Genomic DNA, 21,370 nt, shown 5'->3' on the forward strand with positions numbered 1-21,370 from the left:
AGAAAATGAACAAATTACACAGCAGTCACCCTAACACAAATGCACACTCAAAAGCAATTTGAGAAATTACAGTTGGGAGGTTTCTCTGTGTAGTCTCTGCAGATGAAAAGTAAAGCCTGAGCACATTATGGATATGCCCCTATGAAAGTGTACCTCATCATTTCATCTCAGTTTTTCGCTTGTCATGTCTCATTTACCAGCGCAGCTAGCTCTGTTGAAAACACATACGCCGCTGTGTGAAAGCCAGAGTGGAGCCATTTTATACGGACAAATCGCCCCTGAGCTGCAGAAACCCAGCAATCACAGCATTTGAATGAAAAACTGTCAAAAAGCTCAATGGAGCCCTGACAGAACACAGAATCACACTCATCATTTAATATAAATCCCATCCCCTGTTACCTCCCCCCTTCCCCCCTGTTTGTCTTACAGGAGTCTGACAGCAATAAAGTATGTTCCCTGTACTCCTTCCGGAACAATTCCACTTCTCCACACAAGCCGGAGGAGGGGGCCCGGGAGCGGAGTGACCTGCTGAGCGGATCAGCGTTTGGAACTCCTGAGCGCCGCAAAGGAAGCCTGGCAGACGTAGTGGACACGCTGAAGCAGAAGAAGCTGGAGGAGATGACAAAGACAGAGCAAGATGGTATGACCGTGTGTGTGTGTGTGTGTGTGTGTGCGTGTTTGTCCTTCTTTCCTCAAACTTGTGCCTGATCTTCACAAACGTTCCCTCTCGACTTATCAGAATTACTAGCTATCTGCCTCTTTTCACTTGTATCTCTCAGTATTATACACTCCTGTGAGCACACACAAGCTGGTGGTACTGACGCTACTGTCTTTCCAGTTTGTTGTGAACCTCTTCAAACATGACAAAGACTGTGTGTTAGTGCACATCAGCATAAGTGTGGTCTTCTTCCATGCCAAGCAAAACTTTTGGACTATAACACTCTAAGTGCTGACCTGATGCCAGGAACATAACCTCTACTTATTTTGCTGCAGAAACCATTTCTCACTCAGCACAGGTATTCATCAAACCGTGCTACGACTATTTTAGAGCTTTTATTTTCCTAAAACTTAAATATTTTTTTGTGCTATGAGACTGTTGGGTTTATGTCATATCTGCACCCCATTTCACCCCGCTTGGCTCTCCCTTCTACAGCCTGCAGTCTATCAAGAGTATGGCGGAAAAACAAATATTTGAAAGAGCTGCCGAAACACATCCCCCTTCTTAATTAGGGCTGTAGTAATATAACTACATCCAATCAAATGTTAAACCCCCTTGGGAATGCATGTGTCTCATTTAGTATCTGGGGAGCTCTTAGCTTAAGCACTTCATCAGACGAATAAATTAGACCTCTGTTAGCCTAAAAATAATTTGCCACTTCTTTTTTTAAGTGTTCATTCAGTGGTCTTTGTATCAGAGCATCACAGGACTCTCACAAGACAATCGTTCAGTCGCCTCCTTATATGGTAACTGGTTATTTAAGGTGCCTTTCAGGAAATTAAAGACAAACTAAAAAAATCACTCGAAAAACAAAAAGTTGAAATAAATTACATGAAAAAAATGAAAATGAGGAGTCCAGATATATTTGAAATACTTATAACACTTGCTGCCTTTATATTATTTCACGACCGCGTACATTTAGAAATAATGGTGAAAAGTAATCTAAAAAAACACAAAAGCCCTTTATGTGCATTTGCAACTATTGTTATTTTTCATTCACATCAACAGAAAAGAATATTAGGAACACGCACATATAAGGACAAATGAGTGAGTTACTGTTACAGGACACATTTGTGTTAGAAGTGGTTCTGTGGCCAAGGTAAGAAAATATTATTATTGTGTCTCTCACAGAGTTGATTTTTCAGGGCGAGACTGGTGTTCTCTGCAGCGGCGGAGAGCAAGCGTTGTGGTAATGAGCCCCAGCTGGTGAAGGCTGGTTGTTGCAGTAATTTAAATGGTCAAGTGCAGCTTGTAATCCAGGGCCGTATGTTAGCACAGGGTGGAGAGGATGTTTTAGAGTGCCATACAGCTGTTTTAATCTCCTGTTAATAATAGAGACTTGGTCTGCTTCATGTGCTGTGTATCATCGCCAGCTAAATAAAGTCCCTTGTTGGAGGAAATTAGTTTCCGAGCAGGGAACACAGCAGAAGACAAGAGTCTCACAAAGTTCAGTCTGCTGTCCCTGAGCTGCAGGAACTGAGAGATACTCTGTTCTCAAGTGCACTCGAGGAAGCTTCAGTGGTGATGATCAGTGATTACTGTAAAACGGAACAAGAGGGAGTCTCAGAAACTACAACAGGAAAGAAATCATAATCGTATGTCTTTGTTTATGGAGAGAGACACAATCAGAAAAGGAAAAAGGGCAGGATTAACATACTGAAGAACATGCAAGACAGTGGGAGAAGCCATTTGTTGTCTTAATGATGTTGCTAATGTGACACAAGCAACAGATGAGCTAAATATATCGCTTATCTAAGCATGACAACTGTTGTGTCTAATTTTGCTGCTTGGTCGGGATCACCGGGATCCTCAGAGACTCTGAACCATCTGCTACCATTCTTCTCCGGGCTCCCTTGTCTGGTTCATCACAGATCATTGTCCTGATGGGCTGAGGCTGAACGCAGTGACCTTAAGTGCAGAGGGGAAACAAATGGTGTGTGGTGGATATTACACACAGTGAAGTGGTCGCCATTGGTCACGAATGAAAAAGGAAATCCCACCAACAGAGGTGTAAACATTGGGGATCCTTTGGGTCAAAAGCTTCATGATATTGTGTACTACAGTGATACTTTCCAATTGCTAATAGGGATTACAATTGATTGATATCATATTTTCCTTCACAAAATAGACAACAGTTCCATTTTGGTGTTAGAAGAATTTTTGATACTTCAGCATTTCAGTTAAATTCAAACTAGAAATAACTAAAATGTTTAAGGCCAATGGAAAAAATGATGATTGTGTTCAACTGACCTTTCAGCAGGAGTAAGCAGGTAATTTTCCGATAACAGATTTTTTTTTCATTATAAGAAAAGTATAGGCCAGTTTCCTTCATTGACCATGCTATCTCATTCTAACAATAGAGGCTGTCTCTGTGTTATAGGTATTACTCCTCCATTCTTCCATCTCTTTATATTTGTACCCTTTCACCCTCTCCATTTCTGGTCCTCAAAGTGCTTTAAGTGCTTGTGACTGTGCTAATGAATGAAAATGTCCTCCTAGCAGCAAGCAGCGCATTTAGCTGAATAGTCACCTTTGCTGTAAAAGCTCTATTAGGCCCGGTTGCCAGCAGGGCTAACGATTGTGCCCCATGTTTATTTACTAGGTATTGTAAATGCATTATTTATGGATAGGTCTCCAGACAGCACTTGTCAAGAGTTAAAAATGTCAGTATAAAGTATGAGGGGAGAAAAGAAAAATAGCCAGCATTATAAAAGGCCAAGGTGACCTTGATTTGATTCACATGCAATTAGAACAGTTTTATATAATGCACTAAAGTATGAATCAATACTGTGCAAGTCAACACAGAAATACTCTGTGTGTTGGGCCTTTATGATCGTCCCTAAGACAAGGACGGGTAATTGAGTTTTAGCTTCCTGCGTTGGCTTTTAGGGATTTTTCCTGGGCCCACTATCTGCATGTTTAGACTTTGTCAGTAAAAGCTGCACTGAAAGGGATGCACTTCTGTATTTTTTTGTCATCTTTGTGAGTGGTTGTTTTCTTTTTGGACTGGTGAGTAGAACTGTCTTAATGAGAGGTGCATAGAAACAAACAGAAAAGAGAGTAACTCTTTGTTTAGTGATTGGTATCCATTGAGCTGTGTGCCATAAAAAAAACCCATTTCAATCATATAATGTTGCAGTTACATATTTGTTTGTTAAAAAGCTTTATTAACCAATACCTTTTTTGATTTTGTTTTTAAATTGTGTGAGTGCCTGTGAGTCAGTAACTTGTGGATAGCAGACAGAGCTGTTAAATTGGTACTGGAGACATTTAAGTTTAACTCTATGGATGTAATCTATAAATGGATTAAAAAGAAAGGATTCTATGCTCCATCTGAAAAACCGCCGACAGAAAGACAGATTACTATATGAGAACAATTCTGCTTTTTCTGACTAGTTGGAAAAGTTACAGTAGGTGCTTAGGCAGAACACTCCACACCTGGAGCCCTTTGACAGAGTAATCACTAATTAACTTAGCAAAGGGGTGCCTTAGCACCATTAAGCCAAACTGTGAGTCCCTTTTTAATCTCAGGTAGAAGGTTATTTACAGAGAAAAGAGTTCCTGTATAACAGCAGCAGGTAACCTAACCATTGCTTGTGACATAAATTAGCACAACATGAAGTGCCACTGTGAACTAATTGTGTTTGGGGCGCCGGGGTCATACAGTATTTGTGTACTGTATGTGTTATATTTTAGACCTTTCTTTCCGCTCCTTGTGCCTTTATCACCTCTCCTCTATTTAGAGGTGTAATCCCCTGGCGAGGCTGTGTATTATCACTGTATAATGACTGTGCAGTAGTTTGAGTGTGGGGGGAGTGATCAGCATTGTGTGCGTAGCCCCAGGTCATTATCCCCTATTACAAGAGGCTATGTAATGAGATTCAGGGATGGGTGAAAGCTTTGGAAGAGAATAGGCTCAGCTCTAAGCCTGTGCTCTGATTAGCACTGATGAACTCTTGACACTGTTGTAACACTGTCCCCTGTCAGTGTTATAGCCCCTGCTGACTCCAAACGCAGGCTCAATGGAAAACGGTTGCAGGTGCTTATAAGAACTGAGGTTTTTCGTAATTTATTTACTCTAAATGTAGCATTTAAAATGCTTTTTAAAGTTAAATTACATATAATCAGTAAATAAAATACATTCCTTCCCTTCCCCCAACCGACTGATGCACTTTCTCCCCTCCTCATTCACTTCCCTCCCTTCTCCCCTCTCCTCTCATCCCAGCTGCCATGTCATCTGGTTCTGCTTTATCCCACCTAATTAATAGGAATCTTTGTTATAATGATCTGAGCATGAGCCTCTGACTCTATGCATATGCAATGAAGGCTGGAAATCCAGTTGCCTTGGTTGCAGATTTTTTTTGTGGCAATCTTCACACATAGCTCTGCGCTGCCTCCGAGTGCAGCTTCCTACCGGACAGCGCAAGGCCGGGACCCTCCTGGCAGGACACACAACCACACACGGGCCAGACATCAGTCAAGCAGCCGCCTCTCTCCTGTGCACCATCTCCCCACCTCCTTTAATAATCTCTTCTTTATTCTGTCTACATGATTTCAGCAAGCTACTTAACTTGATGCAAGTAATCTATTTGATCAAATAGCCAATATAGTTCTTAGTGTGTGTGTGTGTGTGTGCTTGCATGTACTGTATGTATCAGTGGGGGCCTTCCTGTGTGTGTGTGTGTGTGTGTGTGTGTGTGTGTGTGTGTGTGTGTGTTCTCTCTTGGCCTGTGGCGTGGTGCAGCAGCCCAGCGGAGCAGTGCTCTGGTCTGTCACTTTTGTTTGAATAGGTAATGTAGATCTGTTCAGGCTGAAGAGACATGAGCTGGAATCGCTTGTTAGGACACATGATCAAAAGCGGCTCTCTGCTCTCTGCCAATCAACCCTCTTGTCACCCTGTGAAGCAGACGTTAAATAGATTTTTCGGCTGTATGCCGCAGGCAGCCTGCCAGCCTGACATGTGAACTTTCACCAAAAAAAATGGCACTCTGCCCCTCTCTGCTTCCTAATCTCACCTTTTCATCCCGTTCCGTCCTGTTCACTTTTTGCTTTGACTTTCTTCTTTGCCCCCACCCCCTCTTTCAATCCTTTCTCTTATCTGGATCAACATTACCTGATTCAGATCAACCTTTCCCCTCCTCTTATTATTTCCATCTCCCACCCCATCTTACTCTCCTGTGGCAAAGTTGCTCCTTTGCCAGGCTGAGATCAGAGCCCAGGGCTAAATGGAGTGGCAATATGAGGGGAAACAGGGAGCAAAAGTGTCTGGTCTCCTCCTGCTGAATTATGTATTTACTATCTGTTCCAAAACAAGAGCGCTCACACAACACAGGCATGTCCCCACAGGACGCTGGGGGGGCTGACACAGGTCTCACTTTACACCATCTAAGATATAGATTTTGTTGCCCCCTTTACAAAACGGGAACCCTTTCTGCTGTCTTGGTCATTCACATGACAAAACAAGCAGCTGCTTCTTCAATGTTCCATTCTTTGCATTCAAGATCACCTTCCCTACTTCTCATATTCCGATTAGTCAACAGTAGCAACTGCTGCGGAGCATTCCAGGGGCCATCTTCCCGGGTTTCAGCTGTTGAGCGTGTCCCCCTGCACCAACGCAGCACAAAACTCCCATTGTGATCCTGGCTTACTGGCTGCACAGGAACCCCTTGATAGGAGGAAACGGGTGTCTGTGAGAGACAAATCACAGCCAGGGCTGCACAGAGGCTTGTTTGTCTTTACAAACTCTTGCTGGTTGTAGGTATGCCTCCTCAGTGACGTCACTGCTTGTGCAGATAAATAGCAAATTATCTTATTTGGTGGTGGAAAAAAAACCCAATAGATTCATCTTAGTACTGTTTGAAGATGGCCGGGTATTTCAATCAAGTGCAGCTTAAAATGTTCAGACTGCTTTTAGAGGGGGACAGAGACGGTTAAATGCTGACACATTAGAAGGCTGAAGTCATTAATGGTTCTATATCTGTCATTGGGCAGTGATGCCAAGAATTGGAATTGCACCCAGATAGAACATGAAGAGAGACAAACAGCATTCTGACAGACTTCATATAGGGAGGACAGTGAATGAGGAGGAGGAGGGGGTAAGATGATCAGAAAGAGCAGAAAAGAGACTATTCCACAATGGGATGGGGTGCAGAGGGAGGGAAATTGTGTCCCTCCCTCTGCACCCCAGGAAAATTGTGTCCTGTTGTGTGTGTGTGTGTGTGTGTGTGTGTGTGTGTGTGTGTGTGTGTGTGTGTGTGTGTGTGTGTGTGTGTGCGCTCGCGGTAGAGGGACCACTTGTGTGCCAGCTAAGTATCACTGTCCTAGCTGAGGCATTCAACTCCTGAGCATTCTCCACACATATCTTGACAAAAGAGCTGGTGTCATCTGACCAAGGATCAAAATAGTGAGAGTGTTACTCACACCCTGGGCACAGTCAGCCTCTGCGGCCTGCTAATGATTTCAGAGCACATTGCAGGCTTGTTCTGGGAGTCAGACATACGTCAGCAATATAGCAAAGAGATCTGCCTTGAAAACAAGCAAACATGACAGCTAGAGTAGGTGCAGCCTATTAACATATTTGCATTGTTTTTTTTTTAAAACCCAAACAGCAAGCTTGAATGTCTAACACCAAACTTTGATGAACAAAGAGACTATTTAATAAGCAGTGATGAAACAAATGTTTCCTCCCACTCAATGCTTCTCTATCTCCTTGTTCAATAACATTACAAGTGCCAGGAGATGAGATGGGGATGTCAGAAGAAATGAATAGAAGTGTGTTTTATTGCTCTGCGCAGCCTGAGAGCCAATGATTATAATTATTTGACGAACGACATCTCTCTCTGGAAGTACCTCCAGAATAATATTTTTAAGGCTACACCAGACGAGTGGTTAATATGCTGTAAGATTATGTTGCCATATTCATATCATAAAGGTTAATCGATTAGTTGAGACTATTTGAAATAAGATATATGATTTTGGGGAAGAATTGTGGTTGTTTTGTCTTCATCATATTAATTTAAAAAGTGAATTCTAGTCTCAGATCATTGAATCATTTGACTTCCTCAACCCCCTGTCATGCTCCCCTCATCTTCCTATGTCTGTCGTCTGTCTTATTTTTTCCAGGGTCGATGGCTTTTGGCTCCACAATACTGATACTGTAAGCCTTGTTGGCTGTCCAGCGTTGACCAATGAGCTTAGTTTGCTCATCAGAAGTATGTTTCCCCCTCTGCTAAGCAGGTCTCTGTCTGTACGGCTCTGTAACAGAAAGGGAATAAGCCGATAAAAAAAGGAATAAATGTTGTTTGTTTCGTTGCTAAAACAACGTGCACAGCAGCAAATTGAGTCAGTAAACTGTGGGTAGATGAATGGGGGCTTTTTCTACCAGTAGGCGCTCTCAGCCTTAAGAAGTGCTGTTTCCTTAACAATATCTTTATCCAGTCTAGGAAAGAGAGATACTAGTGTACAAAGGTTCATTGTTTTACTATTTGAAGAATCTTGTGCTTCAGTTCTTGTGTTGATAAAGTTGTAAAAACTTTAGTACTGCTATGACAACATTTGTTCCACTATAAACTTTTTAATGGTTTGATGTGTGCAAACGTCTTCTCTTTTTTTTATTCCTCCAAGAATGAATAACATAATCTAAAATTAGTGGCCTTTGGTTTTACAGTCCAGTAAGCAGCATGGTTGCATCCTGAACTCTGGCATCTTAGTAAACAAAGTTGGTTGCGAGATTCAATAAACGACTTTAATTACAATTTGAAAATGAGAACGGCAAGCTGCAGATGTAAAAACGTATAATATCATCACAGTGAGTTTCTTAGTTTTTTTCCTGAACAAAAAAAAAAAAACTGCAAATCAACATAGAATATAGCATACAGATGGAGGATATTCTTACATAGACACACCTAAGCAAAATTAAACACATTTACATGATGCTGTATAATTAAATGTTCACTATATGATCCAGCTTATTTTTGTAAATTGTGCTCTTATTAATGTCACATCTTATGGTTCAATCTCTGGAGCGTAGCGCTGTCGTCCGGCGTTTATGATGAAATAAAGTTTCCATGTCTATTGCATACACTTGGCTTCACTGCAAATTGTAATGCATTCATGTGGATCCTATTAGTCTCTTTTTGTCCTTGTAGAGTCAGACACCCATTAATTTACTAAATCACACTGAACAGCCATGATCACAGGACTCCACCTTTTCTTCACACATCTATTAATTTAACATAGATGAATAAATGTGAAATGTTTCCCAGCATTGATTAGCAGGCAAGTTTATATCTGACAGTTAAATTGCAGGGTACCCAAAAAAAATCCCCCAGAATGCAAGGTACCCAGTAATTTAATTTTTACGTGAAATTATTATAATTTATTACAGCGTGTGGACCCTAATAATTACCGACATCAAATGGAAATTATAAATTGAAATTAAATCCACATATTCCTTCTCATAATTCACAAGTGCTGATCCCATCATCAGCATCGCTTGAGTGTCCAGAAGTAGCGTCTACTTTTTTTCCCCAAGTAAACCAAACACACATGAAAGCATTATGAAAGCTTTGTCTTTTTTTTTCTTTGTCTGATTTACCTATCACTGTAATCGTTATCTACTTAAAAAGAGTAATCAACAAAAGCTGCACTTAAGATACCATAAGGCACTGTGCTTCATTAAAGGCTTTAATAGGCTTTGAACATTAACAATCGTGAAACAAAAACAGATTCAAATGTTTCTGTTTCATTTTTCTCAATTTCTATAAAAGCTCCACTTCTCTTTGACCTTGTCTGGCTCTTAACACATCTCTTTTTAGTCTTCTTTTATTCAATCAAATAAGCAACTGTTTGTTTCCCTGATGAATGCAAGAGAACATTGTATTAATGGTTCATTTTCAATAGACTCACTCTGCTGCCAGAAAAGAGGCTTTAAAGTAAAAGAAGGGTAAAAGAAGAGGGAATAAAAAGTTCATTTTGCTATCCAAGCATTTAATGGTCCTAGTTCTTAAAAGTGACCTTGTGGGGTAGAGAGCGGAGCAGCGCAGCAGCTCCTTCCAGATGCACACATGGCATCCATCGGGGGCACAATCACGCACAGTCCCAACACCTCAGGCTCGGACATATGTTGAGTTTTATTTCATTCTTCTGACATTAATCCTATTCACCAGCTGTTCTGCCAGCTGCCACTCTCCGGCTTAAGGGGAGATTGCAGTTTTGGGGGCTCTGAGTACTGGTTTATCTTGGCTCCTCATCTGCTCCTCACAAAGTTTTGATTGGATTTTTTTTCTTTGCCCTCTTCCTACTTCCAGGTTCCTTGAGTTGCATACTTTCCTAAAATATTTCTATGACTTTGCCGTTGTTGTTGTTTTTTTCCCTCTCTGACGTTAGTAGGTAAAAGAGAAATTGCTGCAATTTGACTTTGAATCTTGTCTTTTTACAGTCAGTGCTCACTACAAGGCCTTGAAATTTTGAGAAGGTAGTTATGCATTTACAAATATTGATAGCTATGGCACTCAAAAAAAGAAAAGTACGGAAGTTGAAGATCCCCAGCACTTCTTATCATGCAGCGCCTTGTCCGAAACCCTCATCCCCCCCCTTTCTTAAGAAACCCTTTGGAAGAGACCCAGCGCTGAAACCCACTCACCCCACAGTCATCTAACAGCATTTCTGCGGGATTAGCCTGGACATGGCCTCAGCCTGTACAGTTATGATTATTGACATATTGGGTCTGACATATTTCACATTTATGTGCATTGTCTGGAAGCATACTCAAGTGTTCTCAATGTCATTTCTGCTGAAGTACGGCCGGGCGGTCTGCGAGCAGGGGCCGCAATGAATTGATCATTGCTCACTGCTCACTTTAATAATTCAAGCCTGATTGCCACAGAGTGCCGCAGTAAAATGGATTGGGAGAGGTCACATGCTGCTCAGCTCAGGAGGTGAAGCCTCTTGGGGATGGTTAATTCATATATGCCTGATAGACACGTGTCCTATTTAGAGAGGTCAGGGTGCTGTGTGTGTAGACGTCTTCTCAGAATGGCCAGGTCAAAGCTGTGGGATTAACACGCTGGTCAGTGCAGAGGGGATAAGGGGGACATTTTCTGGTCTAACATTGCCGGTATGTTTTGCTGCCTGAGGAAAAAAGTCAAACATTCAAAAAGTTTATCGCAAATTGCATCTAATTTTACGACTTTAGGCTGCACAGTATGTAATAGTTGTATGGTTGTATGGGTCAATGTCTTTTCAGTCCACTTTGAATTGAACTGTGAAACCCTCTAGCTAATGGGATTATACCAGGGTTAGAATTAAATTAGCTGGAAGCAAACAAAAATATAATCCAAATATCAATGAAACACAGCAGCAGAAAAAATACCACTGAATAGAAATGACTGTATTACCTAAATAAAATCTTTGTATGGGAACACGAGACTGTTCGATTATCAGGTGTGAGCTAAGAACTCACGACCCAAATTCTTATTCATTAAAAGATTTGTCATGAAAATGTCAAACTCTGGAGTTTGATCCGTATACATGACAGTGTGTATTCATGTTAATGTTAAGGATATTATATTCATTATGTTGAGGTGAAGAAGTGAGAGGTAAAGATATTAGAATGACAGAATATTAGGCCATGATAGCGTAAACCAGAACTGTAGAAGAATCAGATCTTCTCTCTCCAACATATTTATAGCAACTGTTTACGAGAGCAAACAGGATGGTCTAAAGGTGACTAACAGAGATGTTCACCAAGTGGAATAATGATAAGGTGTCAGCTAAAGAAAGCCCACCACGAGGTGCAGGTGCTGCACAATACACTGCCAAGGTTGGACCTTTTTATTTATGCATGCCAGGACTTGTAATTACATATTAAAAAGCTGGAATGATTTAACTGCACCCAAAAAAAGTCTTATGAAAATGGTGGAGGTTATTAAAACTGTCGACAACGAGGAAAGGTAATTGCCTGAAAATGAGCGACAACGCACTGTTGTGCTTAGAATGTTTTTCCCCCCGGCTCCCTCTTTAGCGTTTGCATTGTGCGGCATCACCCGGGTGTGTAACCTATTGCGTTCCGATTGCTCCCTTGCAATTAGTGCCCTTTTTGTCCTCACTTCAATAACGCCATGATTATGGAGACTTCAGGAGTATTTCTGCAGCATCCAACAGCTGTTGTCTCAGGGACTACCGGCTGAATGACAAAAACATGTTTTCTCTCGGCATTTCACTTCCCTGCCTGCCTCTTGTAATTATTATGTTTTATTTGGTGTGATGATGGGGTCTTGTTTTTTAGTGTGTCTGTGATTAAGATATTCAAAGGACTTCTCAGAGTGTGTCGCAGTCATTTTCTTTTTTCTCAATCTCGACTTTGGATTTGTTTCCCGTGCAGAGCAGAGTGGATGGGAAATTAAATGTAAGCCTATCATTGTCTGACTAAGATTCAGAGAGTTTATCTTTGAGATAGAAAATGATGCATGAATTAAAGGAATATTCTGTAAGTAACATTGAACTCAGGAGTGAAATGTAAGGGTTCTTTTCAAGGGAATTTCAAACATTTCCGTTTATCTTTATTTTTTTTTACAGTTCAGACACATCATTTAACATGTGTAATCACATGACACAGCCAGTATAATGAAGTCAATCAAAAACACTAATATCGTATAGACAAGTCTTTCTATGTATCATTTACAACTGTAAAAATCATTACCAAGTGGCAGTGATTTGTGTGATTTTTAAAATGACATGCAGTGAATATTCCTCATCACATTGCTCACTTCATTACACCTTTAAGCCAAGCTTCAGCAGACAACAATCATCAACATATTATAATAAAGAACTATATTTCCACAAGTGGAGAATTGATAACTGAGGTTTGGGAGCATAATACTCAGGATGTGAAATGTATCTTACATATTTGTTATTTGTTAAACATTATTTCTGGAGCTTTCTTTTACATATGTAAGAGTTAAACATTGAACACTTCTGGCTTGTTTGGATGAATTCAGAAAAGCATAGCCCAAAGGCTCGTAAGTGTTTTGACATTTAGCCCTCATAGTGCAGAAAGGGAGAGGCTTTTCCTACTATCCTTATAATCGTTATATCATATTATGTATAGCTGCATTACAGTCCCAGTTCCAAATCTTTGACATTGTAATAAAATATATATATTTTTTAATATTATGCAGTTTTGTTCCATTTTATTTCAAGTTTATAGATCCTTCCTTCATTAAAAACTGTAAGGTTTTGGCTTTGCTAGACTATAACTTGATTATAACAAATTATTTTTAAAAAAATGTGCTGTTCAATCTGAAAGTAGTTTTAAGTCTCTAAACCTTACTTGCTGTGTTCCTCAGCTCAGCATTGTTTCCCTGTTTTCCTCACTGTACAGATCTCTGCATTCTGGGGAGGAAATTATTTATATGGTCAGTGTCAGTTGATCATTGATTTGGTAATTACATGTTTCCCCTTGAGGCTGGGATAACTGATATACAAGGCCAATGCTAAAGGGGAGGTCTCTCAGTCTGTTATCCATGACTTATGGCTAATTTGACTCTCCTAGATAGCCCTCTTTTCTCTGCCAACGGCTGTTCAACACAACAAACACTCAAACGCGAGTATCATCTTTCTCCCTGGAGAATAGCACACACAGAGAAACCCTGAATGTGGTGGCAGACCGTTGAAACAATTTCATTGCTGACAACAGAGTAATAAAGTACTGATTTCTGCCTGTTGTAACAACCATCTATGTGCCCCGGGCAGTTAGGTCTTTTGAAACATAATTGGTGTTTGGGGTTTTTTGTACCACCAGATTTCATAAATTAAACCTTTAAGAGGCTGACAACTTTGATATGTAAAAGTGGCCCTTGTGCCCATGCAGTGCTTGGATATTCTTACTTTTATTTACACACTGGACTTGATATCTGCATTGCAATCTGGAGAGCAATCTGAAAATGAGGGTGCCATGAATTTTTAAGATCTGCTTTATTACTGTCCAATCCAATTTTTAAAGTGACAAGATTTGATTTGTATGAATCTGTGTTTATTGGTCTTATTTTGTGTTCTACTCGGTGAGTGGAGCCTTTACAGTTAGCAATGATCGTTTGAATGAACTACTCTGTTTAGACAAGCAATAAAAACATAAATTAGCAAACGACTTTCCCCTTCCTCAACCACAGGCATTTATAGCTAACTAGCACTCAATTTCCCCAAAGTATTTTGTCTTTCAGCCTGAACAATAACAATAAATTCAGATTATTAAATGTTGCATTAAATCACAGGAGAGTAACTAAGTGAGAGCATGAATGGGGTAAGTCAGTGTGAGGCCTCATAGCTAACCTGGCTTTCAACTTCGATGTTGTTCAGACTGAACATGATCCTCTAACATCCATGACTGCCAGGTGCTGAGAGCTTTGTTTACATCAGAGATAAACTGGGAAACAGTGCTTTGTTGAGATTAATGCAGATCATTAGCTTTGTTTTTTTTATACCGCAGAAGTATAAAAAGTTATAACTTAATCTAACCAGCTCATCGTGGCTTTAGGTGTCTAAATCCCTGCGCCTGTGCACCCACATCAATACGATCACAGCGTACCTGCACAGGGAACCTGTATAACACAGATGATAGCACTGATAGGAGATAAACAAACAAAATGTGGCTGCATTACATCGGTGATGACTCTTAACTTTGTTCTTTGTGCCACTTGAAAACACTTCGGAAAAATATCGGGGATATAAGGCCGTTTTTCCAGCTATCCAGCAGCAGCCCCACAGAGGACACAATGAGTCCCAGACAGGCTTAATAGTCCAGAAACCATTCCTCCCTCAATGGGAACACGTCTTGGACACACACTCCAGTAGTTTTGTCTTGTATGTTACTATCTGTGCTAGCTGCAGAGCGCAGTGGGTCCGTGCCAGGCAAGGGTCCGTAGGGACCGTTGGAATCGCTGGGGCTGGAGGAAGTTGGGCTGAGTCCAGTGGGGCGATCTGGGCTTGGTGACAAGCCAAGCTGTCTACTGCAGGGACGCTGGGAAAATGTAAATAAGAGCCTGATAAGGGCTATTGTTTTCATTCCATTCTCATCCCAGCTGAATGGCCTGCTCCCCAGCCACAGTGCGTTTTATCTCGAGAGGGAGAGGGAAAGAAATGGAAGGGGTGGGGGTGCAAGAGATTTAAGAGCCCCCAAAGGAAAATAAAAATAAACTCACTGGACTCTTCTGTTGTTTAAGCTAATTCCCCAGTATGTGATGTCCTACTTTGAAAGGAAAAGAGCAGCTTCAAACTTCAGAAGCTTTTTACACTTAGTCTTAAATAATGATGTTTGCCTTTCACTCGCAAATCCGACAGCAATTATTTCACCAGGGAAATTAGTGAGGTGTGAATCTTTTTTTCAAGAATTATGTTATTTATGAAGAATACAGTGTGTATCAATTTTTTACATTCTGTGTCATAATTTGACAGTTATTGTAATGCTGATACTAACAGTGTTTCTATTGGCATGAATAGTTTTTCCAGAAATAAATAGAAATATTTTAGACACTGAAATAGCATTAATCTAAGTTCTGAAAAAAGGGGGAAGGGGGCCTTGAAGAAAGCCAGACATCTGACTCATTTACTCTTTTCCTCAACAACATCTGCGCTAAACTTGCTCAGCTTTCACCAAAACTAATTTTGGTTAGCCATTATTCGGAACACTGAAAGATTTTTGAGAGTTATTTTATAGCCTAATCCAGGTCATTATTCACTTCTCCCAGGTGGAAGGCAGGGAGGACAGCGGTGCATTCCAGCTGTAGTCTCTCCGGGTGGAGGACTTGGCAGGTCGTGTCTGGCCCGGCAGAGGGGATGGAGAAGTGAGGGAGCGCCGGCTCTCCTGGGAGGGAGGTGGAAGGAAGGGGGAGGACTGGAGTAGAATGGAAGCTGGCACCACATTATCTCCAACAGTTGGTGCATTCCTTAATGATCAAGTGCTAGAGAAGCATCTGTGATGAAATAGTGTGTGTGTGTGTATGTGTGTGTGTGTGTGTGTGTGTGTGAAAGAGAGGGGGAGCATATGTGTGCATATTAACATATGCTCACTGTGTTTGTTTAATTCCCCTTAAAACAACTTTAAAAATAAGTTGTTTTTTGTGCTTTGGGGGAGAAAATGCCACGCACTGATGTTGCTCTTTCTGTCTGTCTGAAGATTATGATTGGAGGGGAGTTTGTTGTTCAGCGAGAGGAAGCTGTCTCACCCAGGGGTGAGTCGCAGGGTAGAGCTGTGGTCTCCCCTGCCCTTAACCTCTGTTTAAAGACGGGTGATCTCTGCGCCAGGGAGGGAGTTAACACACACAAACACACAAAGCCTTTCCTCTCTCCCTCTCTTAGGGTCAAGGTGACAAACTGTGAGTTGGGAATTGGAAAGTCAATAAAGTAGAAGTAATGTTATAATGACCCCGAGCTGGAGATGTCCTGTCGACCTCCATCACACGGGAGGAAGTGGACAATCAAACAAAATGGACACTCGGCTTGATCTCTCTGAAAGCCATCTTTAAACAAGGCAGCAAGAAGAGAGGACTGTCCGTCCGTTACTCCTAGATCCTCTGAAGTCAGTGTGATTGTCAGAGGGAGTCAGGGGTGTATGGTTTGTGAAAGCAGAGGGCGAGAGATGTAGGAAACATCACTTGTCGACAATTTGAACAGTGGAATTGTTCCGTGTTGGATGAAAAAAATCAAAAACACAGGACAGCTACATAGCACAGGTTCATTTGAAATGTGAATCTGCTTATTAATTGCGTCCTTTTGTTGCCAGAGCTATATTAATAAACGATTAACTTGTAGTATGTGGTTAGACTATTTATCACAGTGCCCGGGGCTTTGTTCTGATAATTAGTGTGTATGCTTTGATTTTGGATTTTGCTCCGAATCTAGAGAAACACAGTTTTACAAATTACACCATCCTCAAGCATTTTTTGGAATCTGAGGACCATGTCTGTAGAAACCAGAGAAGCAGCCTTATAATCATCAAAAAAAAAAAAAAACTGCACATTAACGGTCCTCATTTGATTGTACAGTATTGCAGCCTGTTTAATGAGACTAAACAGGAATGGACTCTGCATGACTCGATCTGGTTCATTTTGGAGACAGCTGCTCAAGGTGGAGGCTTTCTTGTGCTGCTGGTGTTTGATGTGAACAGGCTGACCCCTGAGCGGTGCAGGGATGGTGGAGGCCCGGGTCAGACGGCCCAGTGTGTTCTTTATCTGCTACCCCAGAGACAGCATGGCAGATTGCGGCCATTCCTCCTCTGATTCATTGTCTGCTGGACAAATGTTAATTGTTTTCATCATTGGCAGCCATGTGAAACCTCGGACGTACCCAGTCTCACTCCTTGCCTCCCGCTTAATGTGTGCCTCTGCCCTTATATGCTATCCCTACAATGCCTGCTTTCCTCCTCACTCCAACCTGAGCTCATCTCTTTACTGTCAGGCTGAGTCTCTTTTAATGTTTGCTGGGTAATATCAACAAATAAAATACCTCACTTTCCGATGATACACTTACTTTTTTTAATTTTCATCCAATACATTTAGAGTTTTATAACATCCACAAAACCATAAAAATACTTTAACTATATTCGATACACCCTAAAACAGGATCTCTAAATGTATTTATCATTCAAATTTATTTGTCTCCTCTTTTTTTCTCTAGATTCCTCATGCATGGAGAAACTTCTTTCAAAAGACTGGAAAGAGAAGATGGAGAGGCTGAACACGAGTGAACTGCTTGCAGAAGTAAAAGGTAAGCCTGCACTGAAGTGAGCAGATTCACCACACAAATACCTCTTTAAGCCGTGTTAACAAGTCCCTCATTCCTATCAGGCGTACATTATCTGAGCACTGTATAATCTCAGAACCGCCTTGTACTGTGGAATTAAACAAAGGCCTTGGCTGCCCTCCTCATTCATTTCTCTGCTTCCTTATCTTTTGTTGGAATGCCCGACTCTGTCCAAAGTGCTGTCTTCAAAATTCGAGCCCATTTAGACCTAAAAGCCTACACTCTTTGTGCTTGTCAGTGGTTTATTGTTGTTGTCCCTGGGCCTTGCTCCGCCGCTGTGGCACATGCAGTATGCTCACGCTGCTTGGGTAATTGTTGAACCCAAAGTGTGCCTGATGTAAACAGCAAACAACTGAGCAGCGAGGAGAGGAGCCGTTAAAAGAGAGGAGAAGAACAGAGTTGTCTCCTCAGTCAGTCTGCGTTTGAGTGGAATGTCTCGACTCTGACAGTGAACGCCCTGCGCAGCGTATCAAGAGCCGCACGGCAACTCAACACTCCCCTCAAAATCTGTGTTTATGACAGGGTGAAGGTGGGCCGAGGAAGGGCAGGGCTGCTGCTCAGTCCTTAGCACTGACTGTTACAGAGAGCTGCTGTGTTTATACAGCACAGGGAAGCACAATACCAGCTGGCTGATAACACCAGGCTGTCACTGGCTCCTTCTCTCTCCCTTCATTAGAAAACTTCTCGTGTCTATCATGAAGACCATTCACAGACCTGTACAGATAGCTCATTTCACTCTCTATGGGATTTTGAACGTTTGCCTAATGCTTCTCTTAATAAACATGGGTGTAGAGCACTGATGCCAGTATCAATATTGGCCTCCTTTACTTCCTGAAATCTGGTATCTAGCACGAGCAGGTATGCCAGTCAATGTATGAATCAATTACGTAATGTTCTACCCCCACCAAAAGTTAACCTTTACAGGTAAATCATCATGTGACAATAACAAACAACAAAAACACAATGCTGCCAGAGACTTTTATAATATTTAAAGCTAGCATGATGTCATCAATAAGTGTTTTTCTACAAATCTTACGTCTAATTTGGTATCAGAAGGGTATTCTTTATTTGTCAATATGAAAGTCTAGGTATTAAGAAGGAAAAAAAGGTATTGGAAAATCTCTGGAAGGTATACTTAAATACAACAAGTGCTAGGTTTTAATTATTGAATAACACTTAAAGAAGGAAAAAAAAATTACTGCTGAATGTTCTATTAGGTATATTCATTGGCAATAACCTTAATGAACTAAAGGGTAAATCACTGCTTGGTAAACTAGATTCATTGTACCTGCCCTGGAGTACTGTATGCCACCGTAGATCAAAGAGCACCGGGTGAAATGTTTCAAATGATTTAGCCTTTTGAATGGCGGTCTGTTAAATTACAGGCAGGGCATTTCTGCTGTTTGATGAATGGGAACAGGAAGGTTACACTGTGGTCTGTAAACAGGTAGGGAGTCTGATAATAAACACTTTGGCCTCTGTCTGTCGACGAGTTATGGAGACAGTCTATACACCACAGTTACTAATATAAATGCTTCTCCTATCACAGTGGCAGCCTTAGATTTTTAATTAGCATGCCATTTCATATGACTGTAGACATTTCAAAGGGCTGCTTTGTGCTCCCCCTTACAAATGTCTCTCTCTCTCTCTGCGTTTGATGTCTGCCTGATGTAAATACGGGCAATTAAAAAGAAGCCCAGGGTTGGAGACGCACAAGGTCCGCCTAATTAAAACATAAACAAAGGTACCGAGCAGAAAACACCTTGTGATTAAGATCTAAAGTGTTATGATGAATCAGAGGTTCCATTAATTGTTAGGTTAAAATCGGTACAAAAGGCAAACATGCCTGTTGGTTTTAAATGAATAAAAGAAAGCAGAGACTAAAAGCTGGCGTGCAAATAAAGACCACAGTACCTGCTGGCACAGTGGCCTTGCTTTTTTTAATGCTGATGGATGACTAATTCTTCAACCTACAATACTGAGCACCTCTTAGGCTCTTAGAAAACAAAAGTGTTCTGCTCTTAAAAAACAAATAAAAATGTAAAACAATAGGTGTGACAGGATTTGACCTGAGGCTTTAACTGTGTAAAGAAAGACATTCTTTGACTGCAGTTGTGTTCAAACATGCCCTGAATACTTTATCCTGTTGAGGTGAGCGTGCATGTACAGTAAACAAACAAAACAATTGTATCAACAACATCAGACATTTGTTTTCAGAGTTTGCCAAACCAAACATATAACTCTGAGAAATCTATAATTATAGCTTATTGAAATGTGGGTGTTTGACTTCATGATGTGCAGATTCAGAGGTTTTAGAGTCAGTAGAAATAAGCACAATAATCCAGCAGAGGTGGTGTGCTTAAGCCAGACATGTAGAATGGTGTTATGAAGGGTTAATGACATCAAATCTCAAACTGCCTTTTCTTGTATGCTGTTAGGGGCTTAGCGCGACCAGGTGAAGGTAAGAAAAGGAGAGTTTGTGAAGGAGCATTAGTGGCGGATTTCTTTTCAGCAGTCAATTCCAGAGCTAACTGTTTGTTTTCATACCTGAGCTTAGCTGTCAATCTGCAGGAACGATGAGGAGGGAGATGAAATCTCCCGAACAAAACCACAGAGCAAGAAAGGGAGGCCGGCTGGAAGGGCTCCAAACCACAGAAAGTAGCAGATAATGGGAGGCTAGGTGGAATGGGAAGAGCTTGGAGGAGAAAAAAAAGAAAAGATTTTAGACTTGGATACTAAGACTTGACATTCATAATTATATACCTGAAAAATAATTTCTGTCATAAACATTCAAAGCCCCCCATTCACCACATGATTTATTAAGCTTTTAAGCACATACATTTTTTTCGTTCCATGTATGCATATATACACACACAACGAGTCAAATGTAAATATAGCACACTGTATCCAATGGCAGATAAGGTTGCTCTGTGTTGCATGCTTGCTCTGTGCAGGGTCTTAGAGCCTCATACTCAATAGAGCTGTTTAAGTTTCCCCGCTGAGGGCTAGTCTCATGGCCCCCCCATAGGGATGGGCGGAAAAAAAGGAAAATGTTCAAGCATTTTCTCAAACTGAAGGAAATTGGAACACAAGCTGTATTCATTCTCCTGGAATTTGCAAGAAAATAAATAAATAAATAAAAGCTTAGCATTGTATACTAGAAATGGCAGCTGAGATTCTGAAGCAGAAAAATCGGGGCTCTTGCACAGTCACAATCAATTTGAGAATGGTGTCTACATGACAGTGGTCGGCTGTGCACAGACAGTCCTGTGGCAGGCAGATAAGTGGAAGCTGTTTAGGAGGAGAACACAGGGCAGGGCGACCGGGTCGGGAGCTGAAACTGATTTGATGCTGGCCCTACCTGTGATGACTTCCCCCCCCCACACACACACACAGACAGGTGTCCACTGTGTGAACACAGAACCCGCATTGTTCAGCTTCAATACATGATCATTCACTGTAAAATGTGACTTTATTCTCTATAGCATCCATACAGTGTTGATGCCACAGGAGATACATCCACTCCAGCAGAAAAAATAAATTGTAGAAATAAGTAGGAAAAGAATTGTATAGAGTTTACTTCAAACTGCTTGGGTGTTTATAAAACATATTGCATATAAATATTATGTATATCCTATTTACCCAAACATACAAAAATACCCGCACAAACAGCACAAAACCGTATCTGTCCAGTTGCTCCAGTCAAAAAATGCCTCAGTTAGCATTTTCTCCACAACACTTCAGTCAACTGTTTGCCCTGTGCACTCAGGTGAAATATGAGCCACAGTAAATCATTATTCCTCAGGCCACATTTGCCAGATGAATGTATGAGAGTGTTGGACTGTGTGTTTTTCT

General features: G+C 41.1%; 1 protein-coding gene across 5 annotated transcripts in view; it reads left to right on the forward strand.

Annotated features, from left to right (window-relative positions):
* The window catches only part of sox6 (SRY-box transcription factor 6), a 132,326-nt gene that overhangs the window by 48,197 nt on the left and 62,759 nt on the right, over positions 1-21,370 (forward strand). For all 5 annotated transcript variants that reach the window (XM_061037385.1, XM_061037394.1, XM_061037377.1 and 2 more), the window contains 2 exons: positions 430-640; positions 17,390-17,479. In XM_061037385.1, the coding sequence (XP_060893368.1) occupies positions 430-640; positions 17,390-17,479 (301 nt within the window). The remainder of the gene's footprint in view (positions 1-429; positions 641-17,389; positions 17,480-21,370) is intronic.

This window comes from Labrus mixtus, chromosome 1 (genome assembly GCF_963584025.1).
Source record: "Labrus mixtus chromosome 1, fLabMix1.1, whole genome shotgun sequence".
In the NCBI taxonomy this organism is placed as follows: Eukaryota; Metazoa; Chordata; class Actinopteri; order Labriformes; family Labridae; genus Labrus; species Labrus mixtus.